The sequence below is a fragment of the Poromitra crassiceps genome (genome assembly GCF_964638095.1).
Source record: "Poromitra crassiceps genome assembly, chromosome: 23".
NCBI lineage: Eukaryota > Metazoa > Chordata > Actinopteri > Beryciformes > Melamphaidae > Poromitra > Poromitra crassiceps.
The window spans coordinates 15,675,620-15,699,099 of record NC_139639.1 but is presented as its reverse complement, the minus strand read 5'-3'; the positions used below and the strand labels follow the sequence as shown (position 1 = coordinate 15,699,099).

At 44.8% G+C, this 23,480-nt stretch overlaps 1 protein-coding gene across 1 annotated transcript in view; it reads left to right on the top strand.

The window, feature by feature from the left end:
- The window catches only part of slc1a7a (solute carrier family 1 member 7a), a gene marked incomplete at both ends in the record, with an annotated part of 29,122 nt that extends 6,682 nt beyond the window's left edge, over positions 1–22,440 (top strand). The window contains 10 exon segments of the mRNA XM_083659601.1: positions 12,735–12,950; positions 16,518–16,560; positions 16,854–17,085; positions 17,472–17,571; positions 17,984–18,217; positions 19,174–19,253; positions 19,256–19,367; positions 20,655–20,789; positions 21,492–21,591; positions 22,162–22,440. Of these exon segments, the coding sequence (XP_083515727.1) occupies positions 12,735–12,950; positions 16,518–16,560; positions 16,854–17,085; positions 17,472–17,571; positions 17,984–18,217; positions 19,174–19,253; positions 19,256–19,367; positions 20,655–20,789; positions 21,492–21,591; positions 22,162–22,440 (1,531 nt within the window).
- Between the last annotated feature and the right edge of the window lie 1,040 nt (positions 22,441–23,480).

Below are 23,480 nucleotides of genomic sequence, written 5' to 3'. Positions count from 1 at the left end.
GCACATTGACATATTTTCAGCGCATCAACACTTAAATGTCAGCTTTTGGTGTCAGTCTCCAATTAAGGAGCAAAGTCTGCTAGTCTAGAAATGTCATTTTACATGAATCATACTAATATCTCCACCGACAGTAGCCTCAATAGACCAGAATGTAACGCAGCCACGATCACAGGCAACGCAGAATGTTCTTGTTGGCTACAAATATGCCCAAACAAGTTGAATCAACACAAGTTCACACCCATTCATTCACTGGGGTTGGTCAAAAGTCATGCTGGGATCCTATCCGACTATAAGAAGACAAAGCAGCCAGAGGGAAATTGCTGATGACATCACAATTGCTCTGTGAGACGTTGTCAGTGTTTTATCCCCATCACGGTCCGTGATGTAATCGGTGATTCATGACCTCATTACTGTTTATATGGCATCATCAGCGATTTATGACATCATCTGTGATAATATGTGACATCACTATAGTGGGACCCCCCTGGTGGGCCCCAAACCCCACATTGGGAACATGCCCAGATTTGGCATGCGTGAGCCTTTGTGATATATATTGTTATGGGAAGATGGGAAAGATGGGGGGGGGGGGGGGGTACAAATCTTTTCCATTATCATATGGATTTCCACTATGTCACCACGCCATACTTTATGTTTATGTGTACTCTCTACTCTAAATGAGCCAGGGTGGGGGTTAGTGAATGATGCCATAGAGGGTCATACATTTTTCATATAGCCTAATATAGATCCTGTAAAATCGATGGATTTGGCACTCTGGCTGATGGCGGTGTGATTCACGTGAAAAGAAACAACATAGCGTAGATGAGGTTTTGACTGCATCGTCGTAGTTGTTTGCACAGCAAAAGTCAACCTGTCGCCCTTTCATGCATTCTTAGAAACGCACAGCCGGCTGGATTCTCCAGTCCAGACTATTTTAGGCCCAAAGCCCTGAGCTGTGTGCATGAGGTCAGAGGTCAGTGATGTACCTGAGCTGTGTGCATGAGGTCAGTGATGTACGACCCAAAACAAATCATGCAAGTGCACCGTTACATGCAGGGCACTGTGCAATAAGCTACTTACAGTCTGTGCAACAGCAAAGACTGGATGAGAAGTTAATCCCCTCTCTCTCTCTCTCTCTCTCTCTCTCTCTCCCTCTCTCTCTCTCTCTCTCTCTCTCTCTCTCTCTCGCTCTCTCTCTCTCTCCCTCTCTCTGTGTCTCTCTCTCTCTCTCATCCAGTCCAGCTCCTGTCTCGGTGCGTGCGTGTGTGTGTGTGTGTGTGTGTGTGTGTGTGTGTGTGTGTGTCCCTCATATGTGTGTGTGTGTGTGTGTGTGTGTGTGTGTGTGCGTGCGCGCGTGCGTGCGTGCGTATGGTGCACTCACTGCACTCCCCATACAGAGGAGGCGATCGCCTCATCCCATGCGAGGCATCCTGCCAAGCGTGCGGCACGTGAGGCGAGGGACGTTAATTACAACTAATCTGAAAGCTGGACGGATGCAGGGCGGTGTACCGCAGGGCAGGCAGGCGGGCCGAAAAACTGTTCCAGGCAGGCGGACCGAAAAACTGTCCCGGCTTGATGCACCGTCCCAGCCTTTTTTTACCTGCGGGACTCTAGGAGCAGTCAAGGCAAACACTCCTGTGGCAGGAGGCCTGTCGAGTCTTGTCAGCCTGTCGTCCTAGTGCCTGCCTGCCTGCCTGCCTCCATGCAGGCACTAAGGGATCATGAAGGTGGAAGCTGGATAGCTTGCTTCACCACGTTGCGTTTTGGACGAGCCGCTATCCACCAACTCACACACACACATGAAACATGATGCTTCTTCACTGATGCTTTTTGCCAAGAGCTGAAGGTCAAAGGTGAAGAGCAGTTTTATAATTTGCTAGCATGGCTTGATCTGTATTTGTGTAGTCTGGGCACCTTCCACCCTGCTTTTTGTCATGGGGGAGTAAACCAAGGAAACAGGAAACAACACCGGAAATAAGTGCGCTAAAAAACGTCTTTGTTGCCGTTAGCTTGACGCAGCGAGGTTACGTTAGCTAGAGCCTGAAAAGAACAACAGCACAAGTTGTATAGTAGCGTTAGCACATTTCTAGTCACTGCCGAGGAAGGTTTCTGGAAGCAAAAAAGACAATGGAGTACTCGCCATGTGAAATCTTATGATCAATGTCCATCTCTTTCCCAGCACAGGCAGCAGAGATGCTTCAACTGTTGTACTTGATCGTCCATTATTGATAACAGCGGACAGACAACTATAACTATTCCATCAACTGGCCATTGTTTGAAAAGTAAAGCTTCTGTATTGGCTTAAAATATGTGATATTGTGAATCTGCGATGTTTCTACAAGAACTTCTTCAAAAACTTCGTTCGGTACGTCCATCTTTTGTTTTGTTGTTTGCCGTTTTATTTTCTGATTCGTGTCTAATTGTCAAGTTAACGAGCTATTTCCGCTGTTGTTTCCTGTCTAGGGCGGGCTCTAGGCCGGAAACAGGCAGGGTGACAAAATCACTTGTGAACGGAGGCCAGGCTCTTTCTCGCCAAGAAGAGCCTGGTAACGTGTGGTTAGTATTTGTGTGAAGTCTTGTAGTGTAAATGACTTGACAGTGGAGATGGCTAATGTATTAGATGCCATCGGTCACGGTCAATGAGTGAATGTGAGTGTTAATGGGTGAATGTGAGGTATTCATGTAAAGAGCGCTTTGGGTAATAAAATAAAAACGTGCTCTATAAATACAGTCCATTTACCATTTAGCATTCTGAAGCCACACTCACTTTCTAATCACCAGTTTTTGCCAATCAAGTCATGTAATTTACAATTGAACATTCTGGCCTTCAGTCTGCCAGTCAACTGGTTGCTTGATAATTCCCTGTGCATTCTGAAAGGAGAACAAAATTGGATTTTTACAAGTGAATCCACTAATTAATGCAGCCCTTTCTCTGCCCTTTTGTGCCCTTTCCGGATGTCATGGTGACCCGGCGAGCTTGGGCGCCTGTCAATTGTGATGGTGATTGCTGTAGAATAAATTAAAGTTCTTGAGTTATTGTGTCAGAGATTCGGCTGACTTGAATATATATATAAAGTTGTAATCTCAAAGATTTTCATGTGAATAAATATCTGTTAAGTCACTATCTATCTGATAGTGAGTTAACACAATGGTGATTGAGCCTATGGCCCATTGATGGAAGCCTTTGCATCTTCAGTATTGCAGCACTTATGAACTTGGTGTCTGTGGTGACACAGAGTGGGCGGAGCTAACACAATAGATTCACTCTGTAGGTTACTTTAGGTTCCCCACAACTCTCCTGTGAAGTAGGATAACAAGCCATTTCCCCCCCCCCCGCTTTTTACAGGTGGTTACTATGGCCGAACAAACTGACTAATGTCACATGCAACACTGTTTGGATCTCACCTGCAATTATAACTTTAAGGTTTTATTTTATTTTTATTTAACCTTTATTTTAGGGATGCACCGATATGAAAATTTTGGCCGATGCCGATAACCGATATTAACATTGCCATTATGGCCGATAACCGATATTTACCGATGTCGATATGATCTGTATAAAAACACATTTCTATGATAATAAAATGTTGTACATACTGAAAAACACATGTAAACACTGAATTTGAAAAAGTAATGCATTTCTTTATTTCAAAAACATTTGTAAAAGCCCATAAATCATAGATTTACTGCATTATTTCATCTCAATGTGAAGAATTTGGCTGATAATGATAACCGATATTAACATTGCAACATCGGACCGATACCGATATGTTAAAAAATGACTAACATCGGCCGATACCGATATGATTGCCGATATATCGTGCATCCCTACTTTATTTAGACAGGCGAGTCATTAAGAACAAATTCTTATTTACACTGACGGCCTGTGGGTCTCATGAGAGGAAGAGATGCCACTAGCACAATGGGCAGGGATACATTTCTTCAAAGAGAAAGAGATGGTTACAATGTTTTATAGGGTGCAATGACGCACACGGAGAGCTGACATCATAATAGATAAGTTGATACAGAGGCACAGTATAATGCAGTGCAGTAAGTTGTGGCACAGAGATTACATCACGTGGGATGAAACGTCAGAGATAGTATAGACACAGTGGTATTGCTGATGAGGACAGGACATGTTAGATTAGGATTTCTGTGAGGTCATGGGAGACTACATGGGTTTGAATGTTGAGGAGAGACTATGTGTATGAAAGTACATATTATGTGTGTATGTATTTGAATGAATAATTGAAAGCTTTAAGGGGAAAAATACTACAGTGTGTGAATCTGATTGAGATGTGCCTACACATTGTTGGCTGTATTCTATTACTGTAGATCCATAGACTGTACATATAAATCAGAGATTAGATTAGATCCCAACATACAGACAGTAATACAGTAATGGGACACATGTAATAGGGACATTTCCTCCAACAGTGCGCCCTGCTGTTTGTGTGACACACTGAAACCTCTAAAAGCCATTAGACAGAATAGAAATGGAAACGTGAACATAGTCTTCCAGCATATCCTCCAATCTGCTTCTTCTTTGTATTGTTGTTGTTGTTTTTACCCTGCACTTAGACTGCAACAGTAAAAGTGGGGAAGAGCTGCGATTCTTTCCTATGACAGATACAGAACAGGCGAAGGTCCTCAGTCCTCAGAAATGTATGTTATGGTAAATGTAGAAACACTGTAGATCTGTATGTAACGTGTATACATTTCCCAGCAAATCTATATATTTCCCAACAGACCGATACAGAATGTTGGGACATGTATAGACCGGGGGTTTTCAAAGTCTGAGACTGTGGGCCTCCCCCAGACAAAGCTTGGAAAAGGCTTGCTCAATTCCTGGATGCCTATGGGATCATGATTGTGTTAATTGATCCCATAAACACCCCCAACAATTGAGCCAAGATAGGCAAGTGAGACTACTATTTGACATAGTTCAGACTACACCAAATACGTAAAGATTGTCTGAACACATTCATTTGTTTCTGACTCTGGGAAAGTGGGAAAAACAGTCAAATGTAAAATGTATGTCTGAACTATCTCCTTAACCAAATCACACGCATTTATAGGCTATTTGTGATCTCCTTTGATAACGAATGTAAGATTTGTTTCACTTCCATTCACTGAGCCTCCCCAGAAACTGCTTGGTGGCCCCCGGGGAGGCCCGCCTCCCACCTCTGGTATAGACGGTTTCTAGGGAATAGATTGGGACATAGCTTATGTCCTGTCAGTTATTGTACAAGGAAACACTGCAAGAGGAGGGAATTTGGAATGTTTATGTTGTAGAGTTGAAACCATTAGATTGACTGTTTTTCTACATTTACAGTACAATAACATTATAAACACCCACACAATGCATGGATTTTGTGTCATTCTTGTAGCTTTCAATTTCACCATGTGATTGTCTATTTTTTGTTCTCTGGCATGTTTGCTTTTTCCATGCCTGGTTTGTCTATACTCTCCTTAAAAGCTGTTATTGTTGTTTGCTCTTTCTGGGGAGCGTACTTTGGCTTAATATGAGGACATTTCCTGCTGGCAATGAAGTTGGATGAACATGTTGTTATACAGAGAATTGGTTTTCTTAATACCGGTGGGCAGATACACAGGCAGACAGGGTACAGCAGGGCAGAGAGGTGATATGTCCCTTTCTGACCGACTGCAATGACACACAAATATAGCCCAGCCCAAAAAGCTCATTAAATCTATATAAAAACGAATATTTTAATGACTCCGTATATAGTTCGAAAACACATTTTTGCAAGATTGGACGAGGGTTTGCCAAGGCTGTTGATGGATGCATGGAAATGGATAGCAATGACAGCTGTCTGACAGCTGGCTGATGACAACTGTATAAAGTCCTGCCAAATATCTATAAATGACTAGAGCCTCTGAGTAGATTTGCATTAATTATTGACATAGCTTGACATGCATTTGATGCCTTTTCCCACAAACAACATATAATGTTCAAAACTGCAGGTTTGTCCTCTACCGACACCTCTGTCGCAAGGCTGTTTTAACTCATGGGGTGCGGTGCAAATATGAGGACTCGGACTTGATCTTGCAATGATCAAAAATAGACTTTATTTCCTATAAAAATACAATTCTAAAATTTCAGGGGTGAAAAGGGAGGTGGAACAATTTGAGGCGCAGCTGGTTTCAGCGTTGCTCTGTCAGGAGCCCACACAGGTGAGCAGTGTTAGTAGAAATCAGAGCAGTGAGTCATCATGGTGACGCACAGACGTTCCTCCATGACGCTGTCCGTGGTGCTGATTCCTGTTCAACTCAATTAAACTGCAACATGGGGTCTCAGGGGAATGGCATTTTGCTGCCTTAAAAATAAGCAAAGGCAAAGATCCTCCCAGCTAAAAATAAGATGTTTTACGGAGTTTTCATTTCATTATGGGAAAAGGTTTACGGAACTGCACTGGGTCCCTGCAATTCTTGTGGCGTCACTATGGTCACCATTAGACGTCAGATGTTCTTGTTATGATTTGCTTTTCACACACAAGTGTTACATATAAGAGACAATCAATCCTGGCACTTCAAACAGTGAAACCGGGCATGAAGTAAAACAATATTGAGTTGCTGGAGTTGCTCTACAGAAGCTCATCTGGCCGCTCAAACCAAATGCCAGCGTGTTATTATTACATGACATGGCTCGGGTACCGAAACCCTCTATCCCAGAGCCTCAGCCTCCTCTTCTTCGTCTGAAGGAGGGATTATTGTAATGCTCTGGCTCAGTGAAGGTGCGGCAGGGAGGGACTCTAAGCCCCATATGCTCCAAAATCACCTCTGCTGTACGTGTTGGTCTGCCACACCGTCCAGGCCGCTTCACATGGCAGGCGAGCCGGCACTGCAATCCCACCTGGACCTCTCTCTAACTCTCTCTCTCTCTCGCTCTCTCTCTCTCTCGCTCTCTCTCTCTCGCTCTCTCTCTCTCTCTCTCAGGACTCTCTCTCTCTCTCTCGCTCTCTCTCGCTCTCTCTCTCTCTCTCTCTCTCTCTCTCTCTCTCTCCTATGTATATGTGTGGACTGTGTCGCTGATACTGTAATGGATTTGGCCTTCAAAAACAAAAACAGAGCAGAGACCAGATCATCTTAAAAACATCATTTTGCAAAGACCTTTTCGTACACTGCACATTACAGCTTTGCATCTTCAATCAATATAGCATACAATATATAGCCTCTTTACTGTCAGTCAGGGCATTTTACACCTGCTAATCGATTAAATACTGTATTAAAAAGCAGTGATTTGTTTGACTAATGGGGAGACCTGACTGGAATAGACGCAGATCCATAGCATTGACTCTTCTCTATCAAACAGACAGTGAGTGTAGGGGAGTTTATGTGATATTATAGAGCATATTGTCATCTTAATGTCCACTAGGGCATAATGTCCATCTTTTGGAGTGAAATTGGTAATCAAGTCTCATCCATAACACGCTGTCCTATTGAGCTTAATCCTCTACTATAATGTAGAGGACTACTACTGCCTCACCTGAATTAAACAGATATAAGATAATTATTAGTATTTTGTGGTACTGTGCACGGTTATCAATCTTACAGTGTTGGCTAGATGATTTCAAACCATCTGCCTCAAGTTGGCTTAGTAATGTATTACAACTTCTCCCACTGGAAAGGCTCACTCATGTTCTCCAAGGAGATATCAATGGGTTTTCTCAGTCTGGAGACCAGTTATGGACTTTATTGGAGAGGACTATGCTAAATTCATTCAATTAGGGTGTATGGTTGTAGGTTTTCTAAAGCGCTGTGGTGTCATTTGTCTTTGTCGTTTCTCTGCCATTTCCCAGAATATCAATGTTCTGCTGTGCTGTGCTGTGCTGTGTGCTGTGCTGTGCTGTGCTGTGCTGTGCTGTGCTGTGCTGTGCTGAGTGCTGTGCTGTGCTGTGCTGTGTGGTGTGCTGTGCTGCTGTGTGCTGTGCTGTGCTGTGCTGTGCTGTGCTCTGCTGTGTGCTGTGCTGTGCTGCTGTGCTGTGCTGTGCTGTGCTGTGCTGTGTGCTGTGCTGTGCTGTGCTGTGCTGTGCTGTGCTGTGCTGTGCTGTGCTGTGCTGCGCTGCCAAATGTCATTTTTTCAGTATGTGGTTTGATTTTGTATGTGAGACTGTCTCCTCTCTCTCTCTCTCTGTGTGTGTGTGTGTGTGTGTGTGTGTGTGTGTGTGTGTGTGTGTGTGTGTGTGTGTGTGTGTGTGTGTGTGTGTGTGTGTGTGTGTGTGTGTGTGTGTGTGTGTGTGTGTGTGTGAGAGAGAGAGAGAGAGATCAGCCATCTCTACTAACTGTGATTGCAAAGCATTTGATGCTGCCAAATGCAGTGAAACACCTGCATTTGACAGATTGTGGTGCAGCCAGAAGTGCCATTTTCAGGCCATAGAGAGCCAAACTATTTCCTGCCTAGAAGCAGATAGTGGTCTTTAAGTACATGGATTATACTACTCCTGTCATGTCATGTAACGATGTTTCCAGCTCAAACATCTGGATTTGATTGGCTCATCCCCCGTGTGAGTGCAGGACTCAAAGGAAATCGAATCCCACCTGGTGATGTGGGATGAAGGGAGGGATGGTGGGATGAGGGGCAGCATGGGAAGATTCAGCAACCACATCCAGACAGGTGTGAAACCAAGGCAGATTACACTTTGGACAGGGGGCAAATCTTGTCACCATGCAGCCCAAGAAATAGAGTAAGATCTCTCTCTCCCTCTCTCTCTCTCTCTCTCACCCACACCCACACACACACACACACACACACACACACACACACACACACACACACACACACACACACACACACACACACACACACACACACACACACACACACACACACACACACACACACACACACACACACACACACACACTGCCTATATTCACTGGCTTGTCATCCCAATATTTCAACATCTTACTGTATTTTATTTCTCCAAACTGGCTAAAAAGTGTACTGTTACTTTTTTTAAAGAAATGAAAAAGAATGCCACACAACCTTGCTGGGAAGAATGTGAACTGGAGATTGAGCTGTCCATTTGAATGTAAATTAAATTACAGTTGTGTAGAAAGAGAGAGGAGACAGACAGACCGACAGACAAAGAGACAGAGCCACTAAGAAAGACAGAAAAGCTTAGATAGAGCATTTTCATTCACGGCTTTGACGGCGTCTGCTCTTTCTATATACCGTATGCAACATTTTCTCAGTGTCAGAGATTGCCTTATCTGAGACAGCTGTGGCCGTCTCTTATATAAGGGCTTCTCCGGTTTAGTAACAGGTTTACTGAGCTTTACTTCAGAAGCCGCCATCTTCAGATGGCAGACGTGCTTTATGATCTGAAGCGGGCTTTGGAGCCGATGTGTGACTTTAGTGTGACTAAAGTTGTGTTTATCCTGGCATGACGCCTCATATACACACGAAGTGGATCATCAAGAGAAATCATAAAATTCACAATCCCTATCTAAGTCTCACCTCTTGTGCCATTGGTAGTGAAATGCTTGAGTGATTACTTTGATCTTTTGAATCTTGGCATGATGTTTTTATTCAAAAGACGCTTGTCACAGCATGGTGACTCTCATTTGCTTCATTTCAAGGAGAATTCCTATAGCAATCCAATTCTATGGCAGATGAAGGAAAACCGGGGGAACTTTTCTTGCATAATGTGACATGTGCCTGGTGAAGAAAAATAACAGATTAAAATTCAAACTCTCACGGGATCCCTTTGAACTGTGCATCTTAAACTAAGCTAAAGTTCAGTGGAGCCTGGAGGCAGGGATGATGATGGCAGCTGTAGTGAGTGAGTGAGTGAACTTACTGTAAATTGAAGGTCCAGGCCATTACAATCAAATGACAGCCAATGAGATCAGACATCATGGGAATACAATGAATCCGATTGGACAGCTAAGCAAGTTTCCGGTCACATTTAGTGTTATGTTGGTGAAATATGGTCCTACATTTTGAAGTACAATTAAAGTCAGGGGATTATTTTCTCCATTAGCAACTGTTACCTTTCAAGATGCATCTACATGATCTGATGTGATTTGTGATGTATTTATTTATTTATTTATTAAGGACAGCGCATATTAATCAACATTTAAAAACCAAATGATTATATGCCAGCTTTCGCCGCCAGGCTAATTTCCATCTGTTGTCAGATGAGGTTGATGTCACATTTAAAAATAGCCTACATGTCACAGTTGAATGATAAAATAATTATAGTATAGCTTAAAAAGATAGCACCCAAACAACACCCATCACATCTGCCATAGGTGCATACATGTTTTGGTTAAACCCTATACCTGCAGCCGAGTGCCATGTGCTACATATTGTAACATTATATAGACTACATTGTAACTATTCTATACTGACCACAAACGTCCCAGATTGAGGCTTCATTTCCGTGACGAGCTTGTTCATCTCATCAGGGGGTGGGACTATGAGCCCAGGTCACTGGCAGGTCAGTGAGGCATTATCCAGCCGCCTTTCCATTCACTGTTCATATACTGTAGTTCTATACCCGACATCAGACCTACAGGAACAAACTGCTGATGTGGCATTACTGTTTTAATTGTGCTTTTTCTGTTGCCTTCTGCAAACTAGTAGCCGTTTTATATTGTAGCCTGTCTCCTTGTTACTTTATTTATTTAGTCATTTATTTATTTATTTTTAATAGATTTTCTCAACAAATTGTAATTCCCCCTGCTGTCCTGGCCGTTGCTCCACCTCCTCAACCGATCTGGGGAGAGCTGTGTAGAGTAGGCTATAGCACATGCTTTCTCCGATACATGTGCAAGTTGCCAGCCGCTTCTTCTTCTTCTCACCTGACAGATCATTTCACTGCCAGGACGTAGCGCGTGCATGGGAGGATCATGCTATTCCCCCAGTTCCCCTCCCCTCCCCTCCGAACAGGCGCCCACCTGACCAGAGGAGGCGCTAGTGCAGCGACCAGAACTCATACCCCACCGGCTTCCCACCCACAGACACGGCCAATTGTGTCTGTAGGAACGTCTGACCAAGGCGGAAATACCGCTGCCGAGAATTGAACCTGGTCTCTACGCGGTGGTAGGCGAGTGCTTTCACCTCTACACTACCCAGACGCTCCTTGTTACTTCTGATGATGATGATGATGATGATGATGATGATGATGATGATGATGAGCACTCAACCCCCAAGGTTCAGTGCTCGGTCCCCTACTCTTCATCCTGTACATCCTCCCCCTTGGTCACATCCTCCGCCGCCACGGCCTCCGTTTCCACGCCGACGACACTCAACTATACCTCTCCTCCAAAACCATCACTCCAGCCACCCACTCCACCCTCTCCGCCTGCCTTACCGACATAAAATCCTGGATGCAAGAGAACTTTCTCAAACTCAACTGCAATAAATCTGAAATCCTCATCATTGGCCCAAACTCCCTCACCCGCTCTGCTCAGGACTTTACACTTAACATCGACGGCTCCAACATCACCCCCTCCACCCAAGTCCGCAACCTCGGCCTCATCCTTGACCCCACCCTCTCCTTCCTTCCCCACGCCAACCATGTCACCAAAACCGCCTTCTTTCATCTCAGGAACATCGCTCGCCTCCGCCCCTTCCTGTCGTTCTCCGCTGCTGAAACCCTCATCCATGCCCTCATAACCTCCAGACTTGACTACTGCAATAGCATCCTCTACGGCTCACCCAACAAAATCCTCAATAAACTTCAATAGGTTCAGAACTCTGCTGCCCGCCTCCTCACCTCCACCCGCCGCCGAGACCATATCACCCCTGTCCTTCATGACCTCCACTGGCTCCCAGTCAAATATAGGATGAACTTCAAAATACTACTCACCACTTACAAAGCCCTAAACAACCTGGCCCCGCCCTACCTCTCCGGTCTCCTCCCCCGCCACACCCCCACTCGCATCCTTAGGTCCGGAGACACCAATTGCTTGACGATGCCCACGACCAAGCTTCGGACCTGGGGCGACAGGGCCTTCTCAGTCGCTGCACCCTCCCTCTGGAACACTCCACATCCGTCAAGCAAACACCCTGCCATCTTTCAAACAGGCCCTCAAGACCCACCTCTTCACACTCGCCTTCACCTGCTAACCCCATCACTTATTTTCTATTTATTTTACTATTATAAATGTACTATTAAATGATTTTACTCTGTGTGTAAAGCGACTTTGATTACCTAGAAAAGCGCTATATAAGTTGAATGTATTATTATGATGACGGTGATGGTAATGATTACCCCCCCCCCCCCCCCCCACACTCCTTTCTCTCACTTTCCAAACAAAAGGCATTTTACCTCTTGCTTGTAAACAACAATTAGTTCTTAATTTATTTACCTTCCTCACTGCTGCACCAGCACACTAAAAGCCCTCCACTGGTGAACCTAATCTCAATGAGAATTATTTCTTCTTTCAACTAATGTTTTGAGTGCAGACGAATAGTAGGCTAAGTGAATAAATGTCTGCAATAGCATGTCAATTCAGTTGTTGTCCGTTTGCTTGGAAGCTGAGGGAAACTCAGCCAATTAAAAAAAAAAAAAAAAAAAACCTAAGTCAGCTCTGTGCTTCTGAACCCACATAGAACAAATCAAGTTATCACAGTTTCTCCCTTATTCACTCTAACAGTGGCCTGAGGTTGTCCTTGTAATGATTCATAATAAGACAAATATCCCTCTGTCTCTCTGTGTTGTCTCTGTCTCTTCCTGTCTCTGATGTCTGTCTCCACACGTCAGTTTGATGTCGGGCCTGGCCGCCCTGGACGCCAAGTGCTCCAGCCGCCTGGGCATCATGACCATCTCCTACTACCTGTGGACCACCTTTGTGGCCGTGGTGGTGGGCATCGTCATGGTCTCCATCATCCACCCGGGCGGCGCCGCTCAGAAAGAGGACTCTGAGGACAGCGGAAAGCCAATCATGAGCTCCGCTGACGCCCTGCTGGATCTCATTCGGTAAGGGGCCGCAGACACTTTTCTCTCTTTACTGTATAAACTCAGAGTGAGGTCAGTTGATACTTTAAACCATAATGGTTCACCAATTGGGGTCCAGGGCCCCCCAGGGGTCCTTGAGGGGGTTCCAGGGGTTCCCCAGCAAAAAGGGTAATAATTTATGTTCACTAGAATTCCAACCACAACATTTTTCCTAACTTTGGAACATTATTTAGCCCCCTTCCCAACAAGCTAGCATGACATAGACTAATGGATGCCTATGTCTTCTAGTTTCATATGATATAAGTATTCGCTCTAGCTTTAAAAATCTGCCCGCTGGTGCCTACAAAGAGTTATGTCGGCCGCGGACGAGGAGTAGAAAATCTGGGACATTTTCGGGTTAAGCTCCAGCCGGGGACAGGTCACCAAAAACGAGGACTGTCCCCGAAAATCGGGGGCGTCTGGTCACCTTATGGATGGAGTAAGGTGTAACGGTATAGCTGGTGGTCGTGCTGTGCAGTGAGAAAACCTCCCTCCCGATGCCTTAAGAGATGCCCTATAGTGACTGACCCTGCAGGGTGCCCCTGCACAACATCTCACCCACCTTGGTGGGTCAGTCACACACAAAATCAAAAACATACGGTAGGCTACATCATCAACATTCAACATTACAACATGGTGCTATCAGCTGCATAAGGTGCCTCTGTGCTTGCAAGAGACTATGTGCATGGGATCGCACACACGGGGCCCATGCGACACAAGCCGGGCGACCCACCCGTCACCCCCTACCTCAGTTGCTGGTCATTCTTAACCTCGTCAAAGTAGGCCAAAAACGGGTCCCAGATAGTTGAGAACCTGCCAAGCGTGTTGGTTCTCAGGGACCTGGTTTCTCCATCTGTATAACAGAGAGCATGTCCATCAGCCACACCTGAAAAGAAGGTGAAGAGGACTTCCATTCCTTCAGAATGAGTCTACATCCCTGGATGTCATTGCACACGATACCGGTATCGTCATTGAGGACCTGAGTGCAGCGATGCAGAACCGTGCCGTATGGAAGCAAGTTGCACAGGGAATCCCGACCACTCGCGTGGCCGAAGGATGAAGACAGACCATAGATCCCATATCGGTTTAGCCTCCTTGCTACTAGAGTGTCTGTGTCCCATGCCGTTTCGGGGTGTTGGGGTTTCTGAATAATGGCACCTTGAATACAGGTGTTTTGACCTCAGGAGCGTAATTGAAAGTGACCTTAATGCCTGGTATGTTGTAAATGTCCTCGAGCTACGTGAGGTCTGGAGGGGGACTGCTCCATAACGCCTCGGGCCTCGTGTGCCAATGGGTTATTGAGCTAAGCTAATTAGCGCTGCTGAAGGGTGGGATTGGTGTGGTGAGGTGAACCTGGGTCAGTGCCAGACACAGACACGACTGCCAGGCCCAAGAGCCAGTGTGTCAGTGTGACAATCAGTCAGTGAGCTACAGGCTAATGCAGGGTTACTCAACTTGCTTTGCCCGAGGGGCCACTTAGTGCCTGGGCGGCAAGCTGGCATCCATATTTGACAATTTATCTGGAGTTCAGTCAAACTTTATTTAACGTTAAGTTTTCATTGTGAATTAGATACTAGTCAGGGGGCCGCTCTGCACCCTATTACGGGCCGCATCTGGCCCCTGGGCCGCAAGTTGAGTATCACTGGGCTAATGTCAGCAGCCCAACTAGCTATAGCCTACAGCCCTGTTCAGAGATGATTTTTTCTTGATAGTAGGCTATAGTTAATGCACAAATGCACATTGAACTATGAAATAGTGTCTAAATTGTCCCAGTCGTGTATTTCATTGATAGATGTTTCTCTGTTTAACAGTTAATGATATTTTCAGCTTCTTTTGAAATCGGTAGCCTATGTTTTTGAAAACGTATGAATGCTGAATACGTTTCAATAGCAGAAAAACAAATCGTGCTAATTAGGTTTGAACCATTCCCTTGCAATTAGAACTGGAAAAGAGGAAAAAAATAGATCTGCCCAAGCTTATGAAATCCACCTCCATACTGAGCATGTGGCAGCAGCCATGGGGTCTGTGTGTGTGTGTGTGTGCGCGTGCGCGTGTGCGTGTGTGTTTGTGCCTGCACGCGCGCGCGCGCGCGCGCGTGTGTGTGTGTGTGTGCCTGCGCGTGTGCGTGTGTGTTTGTGCCTGCGTGTGTTTTGTGTGTGTAGGTGTGTGCGCATGTTACAGAGCACAGCTGTGCTTTGGATTTATCTCACAAAGCTTCTTTAGAGTCCTCATCTATCATGCCGCTGTATATGTGTGCAGTTACAAATGTGCCTGAGTGCCTACTCGTGTGTGTGTGTGTGTGTGTGTGTGTGTGTGTGTGCGTGTGTGTGTGTGTGTGTGCGCGCGCGGGTGTGTTAAGCATAATGAGTACAGTATGTATGACCTGTCATACTTGATTCTATTAGGGGCATTGGGGTCAGTGTCCACTTCTGATCCACAGAGAGTGGTTCATTAGGCCTTAGATGTAGGATCAACTAAGTGGCTAAGTCGTGAAATCCATGTAGAATACACACTGACTGTCCATAGGATTTTTATGCAGTTGTTGTATATCTTTGCCATATGTCTTTATGGTAAATCTGTCATGCTTTTATATATACTGTATATATATATCGACCGTTATTTCGGTCGATTATTTCTCCCCTTTAATAATACCAATTGGTATTGTATTTTATTATCGTTGGAAAGCCTGATTAGTCACCTTTCCAACCAAGTACAACTTGTAAGGATCATGCATTCATGGAATGAGCAACACAGCTAACCGTGTGGGTAGCGCCCCATTGTTTTTTTTGCCAAAATCCCCTGCAATATTCTTCTGTTGGTATTCACTCTTGTTTTGAGTTGCTCGGTGGGTTGGAGATCTCTCTCTCTCTCTCTCTCTATATCTATATATATATATATATATATATATATATATATATATATATATATATATATATATATATATATCTCCATCTCCATAATCTTGAAATGTCGCTTTTGAAAACAGATTGTCTGATGTTTCCCAGTGACATTAGGGATTTCCAGCCAATGCCATGCAGTGCAATGCATATTTCCCAGGGATGTATTCCCTTTGATTGAGGTGTATGCTGGTGTTCAGCTCTGCAGGTTACATTACTGTACATGGACAGGCTGCATAACACAGAGCAGAGCCTTGATATCAGCTGGTTTGCACGTTCTCACTCATTTCGAACACGAGTGTCTTGCGGCCTCCAAATAATTCAAGAAAGAATTCAGTTCAAAGCCAACGCAGATCCATATGGCAGGTCACAGCATGCCAGAGTATAAAGCAGCATCACGTCTCTCAGATACTTCAAAACATCGAATCCCTGCAGATTTCAAGCCTCATATAGTGAATGATGGACAGCTAACGTTAATGTCACTAGTCATGTGAGTAGGAGGTAGTAGCCTTTTGGTTTTTTATTAGTCTGAAAGGTCAAGGAAAAGTCTAATATCCTCCATAATAATAATCAGTATGATAGCTGCTTCCATCTTCCCACCTGCCACTCAATAAACCATTTTAACATGTGTCTATTTTTTCTTCTTCCCTAGCAACATGTTCCCAGCCAACTTGGTCCAAGCTACTTTTCAACAGGTAAGCAGAAGTTTAGGTGTTGTCTTATGTAGCCTGGTGTAGTTGAAATGTAACATGGGCTATTTCACAACCAAAATCGGAAAACATGTTCAAAATACAAACAATATACCAATGTTTTCGAGTTGAGAATACCATGTAGAAATCGTTTGGGTCTTTGCTTCAAAGGAACTGTGCATTCAAATACCACCAGAAATCTCTGGCTCTTAGCCATGAGACAATCGGCTGCTCTGAACACAGTTGCTCCTGTTTAACTGTGCTGACGCGAGGGCCTTGCTGTGTGTTTTGCTTCTAAGTATCGTACAAAGAGCACCCCGGTGCCCAGGCCCATGCCCACGCTGGCCCAGCTCCTGGATGAGACCACCACACGGAGGCTCTTCATCTACGGCATCCAGGACGACAACGGCACCGACATCCAGAACTTCTCCCTGGATCTCACGCCGCCGCCTGATGTCATCATAGAAACGTCGCCGGGCACCAGCGAAGGCATGAACGTCCTGGGGATTGTCATTTTCTCTGCCACCATGGGTAAGTGGCTGGCCTGGATTCCACACACACGCACGCACGCACGCACGCACGCACGCACGCACGCACACACACACACACACACACACACACACACACACACACACACACACACACACACACACACACACCATGCCATATATGTTGTAGCATTTGTTGTTTTCTTGATTGTTTAAATGTGTTTTTATGAGAAACAGTGTCTTGGGATGCAAGACAAATTTCAGAACCTTCCAACAGTAAAGTGAAATAAAAAAATCAAAATAATTGATCTGTTTTCGCAAATAAACTCCTCACTGATACTCTGCTTTTTATTTACTCCGTCGTTCTAGATGCATGATGTATGGCTTCAACAGGAAGTAGCACCTTATCTTGCTTTCTGTTCTATGCAGGTATAATGCTGGGTAGAATGGGGCCCAATGGAACCGCTTTGGTCAACTTCTGTCAGAGTTTGAACGAGGCTGTTTTAAAGATTGTCGCCATTGTCATCTGGTAAGAGCCAGAACTTGCAACTAAACACCACAGTCAAACATCTGCGGACTTTTATATTTTGAACAAATACATACATTTGTGAGATGCTTTAGGAGGCTGGAGTAATCATTTTACAATGTTGCATTCACAATTTCATCTGCTACTGGTGACAGGGAGCAAATGTCTAACCAAAAACTACACTCCCAATGTCTGATTTCTCCTAGTTTTTATGATTTCTACCTCCTACTTTTACTACTCAGATGGTTTGTCACTGCATTCATGATTAGTAGTGTCCAGTCTTAGTAGACGCAGCATCATTATTGAAACTGGACAATGTGAAAGGAACAGCAGTCTGAGAAAACCAGATGCCACAGCTGTCGATGACTGAACATGCAGCCTTCCTTCCTTCCTTCCTTCTCTCCCTCCCTGCCAGGTATTTCCCCTTTGGGATTGTGTTCCTGGTGGCCGGTAAGATCCTGGAGATGGACGACCCGTCGGCCATGGGGAAGAAGCTGGGCTTTTACGCCATCACGGTGGTAATGGGGTTGGTGCTGCACGGCCTCTTCATCCTCCCAGCCATGTACTTCTTCATCACCAAGAAGAGCCCCATCGTGTACATCAGGGGCATCCTGCAGGCCCTGCTCATCTCCCTGGCAACCTCCTCCAGGTAGACGCACAGCCTCCAATGAGTCACTTCCCACTCTGCAGTTAAAGGACTGTACATTCTCCTTTTGTAGCCTCTGTATCGCCAAAAGCAGCCAAAGGTGTCCGAAGGTTACTTTCAATGTTCAACACTCAATAGCAGCCAAGGAGAAATATACGATCCTTGCACGACAGAACAATGAAAAGAACATTGATTGAAATGAGTTTGTATGAGATTTCACCTTTCAATGCCAAACTCTGATGGTGACTCTCTCTGGATTTGATACTTGTATGGTAGGTGTAGGTGTGATGACGTAATGTAATGTATAGGCTATTGGTCTTTTTCCATGATTGTAATAACACGCCTCCAACAACACAGCATGTTCTAGCTCCATCCACCCCCTTGACCTCCATCCATGGGGTTAAGGAAAGACCATATTATTTGGACAATCTGGGCGTTTAATGCATCTCTTAGTGCAGAGGTGCCCAATTCTTTCCTATGAAGGGCCAAAATTAATCTGGAGGGATGGCAGTGGGCCAAAAATACATTTGGATGTTATGTGAAATGACATTACATTATATTATTTTATAGACCATTTACATCCTAAATCTAATGTCTTCTAGTTTCATAATGGCAAAAGTAACATCAAGCTAGCGTTAAAAATGAACCCACCACAGCCTCTGAAAAACAGTAAAATTGGCCCCGTTTTTTTTTACTTTTCCGTCAAAACCATGGAGGGCCAAAACAAACTGAGCGTGGGCCAAGTTTGACCCACGGGCCCTTAAATTGGTCAGCCATGTCTTCGTGGTACAGTACACTTCGTGTAGCTCTATATCAACATGGCTGCTACAGCTGCCTGGAATGATAACCACTCACAGTGACACGACGTGACTCAGGTGTGATTGAAAAGCATGCCTGTGAATCACGACGGTCAGTGTCTTAACTGCTGATTACATCATTACGTCTGTTTTCCGCTGCAGCTCTGCCACTCTGCCTATCACCTTCAAGTGCCTCCTCGAGAACAACCACATCGACAGACGCATCATCCGCTTCGTGCTGCCGTGGGCGCCACCATCAACATGGACGGCACCGCCCTCTACGAGGCCGTGGCCGCCATCTTCATCGCTCAAGTCAATAACTATGAGCTGGATTTTGGCCAGATCATCACTATTAGGTGAGAGCGCTTACACGTCTACGTTTAGACGGGTTTAGACTAATGATTAGAAAAGATTAGGAAAATGCTCTGCATTTTATTTGATGCTGTCCAGGAAAAAAGAAAGGGGGAAAAAACATTTTCCATGTAAACTTTCATTAGTACGGAAGAGTATTAGGGCCATTGTAGGAGATTTTTTTAGCTGGTTAGAGGACAGCTCTACAAAGTGAATGTTGCTGGGTGAGTGAGAGAGTGAGTGAGAGTGAGTGAGTGAGTGAGTGAGTGAGTGAGTGGTGCCTGCGAGGTGGCGTTTGGAGTGTGACATGGGAATTAATCTAATGTCTGTGATGTTCATTCTGAATGAATAAAACATGATTATGGGATTTACCGGATATACATACAGTGTATGTAAATGTCACACAGATTGCGTGTCATATGACCTTCTTAGTCTGATCTGATTTCTGCTAAACCAGTCTGGATGTCCAGGGGACACAGACAGACAGATGACGGACGGACAGACAGACAGACAGACAGACAGACAGACAGACAGACAGACAGACAGACGGCCAGACAGACAGCAAACAAAAAGACAGACAATTCCCCCACCCCACCACCCATTACCCCATCCTCTTCACCCACAGGTAAACAAGAGCAGCCTAGCACCACTGATTTGATGTCTACTGTAATAACATTAAGCGGACCTCTCCTCGTGGCTGCAGTCTGTGCCTGTTCCTTTATAATCCCGTGGGGGTAAAAACCCATATGACCTGTATTACTCATCTCCCATGTCACGCCAGAATTATTATAATTTCCCCCCTCTCTCTCGTCGCCCTGTTTCCTGTGCCTTTTGACTGCTGACCACAGAGCTGCTCCATCTGCAGGCAGATACACACACACACACACACACACACACACACACACACACACACACACACACGTGCACACACACACACACACACGCACGCACGCACGCATACCCCTCCCTGCAGAGAAACAATTACTCCGAGGTCCAAGGTCCCTACTCAATTACGCCCATCCTGAAGCACTCACCCACTCACTCAATTATAGATTTTACGCACAACTGTACACTTCGCCAGTGATCTGAAAGACAGCAGAGTACGGTATGTTCCTAGTATGTTCTACTAGATTATAAAAATAACACCACGTCTCTCTCTCTCTCTCACTCTCTCTCTCTCTCTCTCTCTCTCTCTCTCTCTCTCTCTCTCTCTCTCTCTCTCTCTCTCTCTCTCTCTCTCTCTCTCTCTCTCTCTCTCTCTCTCTCTCTCTCTCTCTCTCTCTCTCTCTCAGCATTACCGCCACTGCAGCCAGTATCGGTGCAGCCGGAATCCCACAGGCTGGGCTCGTAACCATGGTGATCGTGCTGACCTCTGTGGGCCTGCCCACCGACGACATCTCTCTCATCATTGCTGTGGATTGGGCCTTGTAAGTAACGGCCTGCTGATTGAACTTGTCATCAGGCACGGATTGACGTATCATTGTCACCAGGAATCCAGGAAGTGGTTAACTAGAAATGTATATACAGTGTTGGGCAAGCTACTCAGAAAATGTAGTAAGCTGCTACCAGCTACTCTACAATATAGCTTCACTACATTGAAGATCCCAATCCCATTGATAGTCTATCTATCCCCATGGAAATGTAGCAAGCTAAGCTAACTACATGCTACATGACAAAATAAAAGTAGCTTGTTATTGTACCATCAAAGCTTCTTCTTTTTTTAACATTTAATCAATTTCATCCCAAATTAATTAATTTTATCTCAGTGATCAAGAAAAGGGAATTCCAGCACATCTGGAATACTGTAGGGCTATGGTTTTCCAACTGATATGCATGGGGACAAAATGACCATGAGGATCATGGTCAAGTTTACTTACACAATATCCAAAAACAGAATTCCAACATATTTTTCAGACAATGAAAGCATAATAAATAAAAGACAGCAATCTTAGTTAAAACTGCTAAGTCTGTAGAAAGGCAGTTGAATTTATCCTCCATGTTTTCAGAATAAGTGTGTGCTCATATCTTGGATTAGCTTTTGCACAGTTATGCCAATGTTTTGCACTAAGCTGAACATTGCAGTCACTCAAATGGCCTCCGTTACTAAGCATTTCAATGTTCTCCTCCAGGGATCGATTCAGGACCATGGTCAACGTGATGGGAGACGCCTTGGCCACAGGAATCATGGCTCATATCTGTAGAAAAGACTTTGTCACGGAAGGGGAGGGGGTGAGTGCTTACAAGGCCAATCAAATGACAGTGTTTAGACTTAGAGGTTGAACTTGACTCAAGGTTTACTTGCATTGTGTACAGGAAAGGTTTGTTCTTTATCTGGTAACAGGATAGACAAGTGATCTGTGTATAGGGATTGTATAATTGTTCAAAATGATCTTTACTTGAATGCAGAATGCACTTTCAATGGAGTCGATTTAAGATGCCAAATTGTTTCGTCAGTATGAACAGCCTTTTGCACAACAAGTGACTTGTGGGACAAAAACCTATTATCTGCTAAAGAGCTTACTTGAAATAAAAGATGTATTATGGTCATAGGGACCATAAGTGGTTAAAATCACTGTTTATCGTCACCAGAGAGCTCCAGTGAATGAATGCTGGCAAATGTAGCAGTAGTGAGCGAGCATATTGTTCATGAATGAATGTTGATACAAAAGCTTTGGTGGAAATGTTTGCCATTGCATCATTTGGAGTCCAAGCTCAAAATAATTCTGATGATAGAGTAAACATCCAAACAGCAGGAGCTCCCACTGAACATTTGATATTTGTGGTCTCTGCGTCCCCCAGGTGCCTCTGATCTGCGAGACCAAGCCCATGATAAGCATCCAGCAGATGATGACCTACCAGAACCAGACCAACGGCTGCTACCAGGCCCCTCCGCCGGGCAGGCAGGACCACCTCTCCCCGGACGTGGCTCGCCTGATCCAGCTTGAGGAGGGGGTCCGGCCCACGGAGAAGAAGAAGAAACACCCTCACGCCTCGCACCACAAGAGAGAGCACAGGGACGAGGACAAGGACAAGGACCACTGTGCCATCGATATGAACGGGCTGGAGACTAATGTATGAAATCAAATAAAAGAATAAAAAAACAATCTGCCCGGCCGACAGCAGCTATGGAGTGCGGGTGGGACATGGGGGGCAAACGGCAGGGTTGAGGTGATCGAGTGCACGCACTTTGCCTCCGAGAAGGGGAGCGGTCCAGAGCGGACGGACGCAGGACGGCCTGGGACAAAAAAAAAGATGATTTTCTACGTAACTTAAATAATGACTCATGTTTGATTGTGTGTGTTTGTGTGTGTACATATTTGATCAGAGATGTATTATGTGGCTGACAGACATAACCCGTCAAATGTCGAGCAAGAGGAAAAGAATGTAATGTTTGGTTGAACTGGACGTGCAGGGGAACTAAAGGCACCTGTCCCTCAGTGGACTGTGGGCGGAAACACAGGGAGACTCCACTCCTATCTCTTTTTATTCATTATGATTTGTTATTGTATGTTTTTATCATAATGTTCTATTTTTTTCTTCTTCTTTTCTTTATCGGTTCTTCTCTTCTGAAACATCATAAGACTGAGACAAAATGTTGCCTGACGTACTTTTGACACACACACATTTTTCCATTAGATTCACTCAGTCAGTAATGAGGGAGTGAAGTCAACTTTGTTGTTCACAAAACAGAGCTCCGGCTGGGACAACACAAGATATGACAATATGACAAGAAAATTGCAGAGATGTTCAACCTGAAACCTTCCTGCAGACAGTAGCGTTACATTAACAAACACACTGAGGTATTTGATTCAACAAAGGAATGTCTTCGATTTTGAGCTTAAGCAATGGGATTCTGTTTGCTTTCCCAATTTGATCTTGCACGCAGATGTTCTACAAGTGAAGCAAATCAAACTCTTTGAACTTCACTTCTACATACTTTTCCCTGCACTTCTCGTCTCTGCCTTGTTGTCCTCGGTCTAAGTGGGGCCTTTGTCGGCCTGCATGGTTATTGCCAGTATGAAAGCAAAGAGATGTGTGTTTGCCCTCATGTCGAACAGTGAAGTTATGTCAACGTATCTGCACCCCACTGTAGTCCCTCTTTGCCTTAAATGACCAAA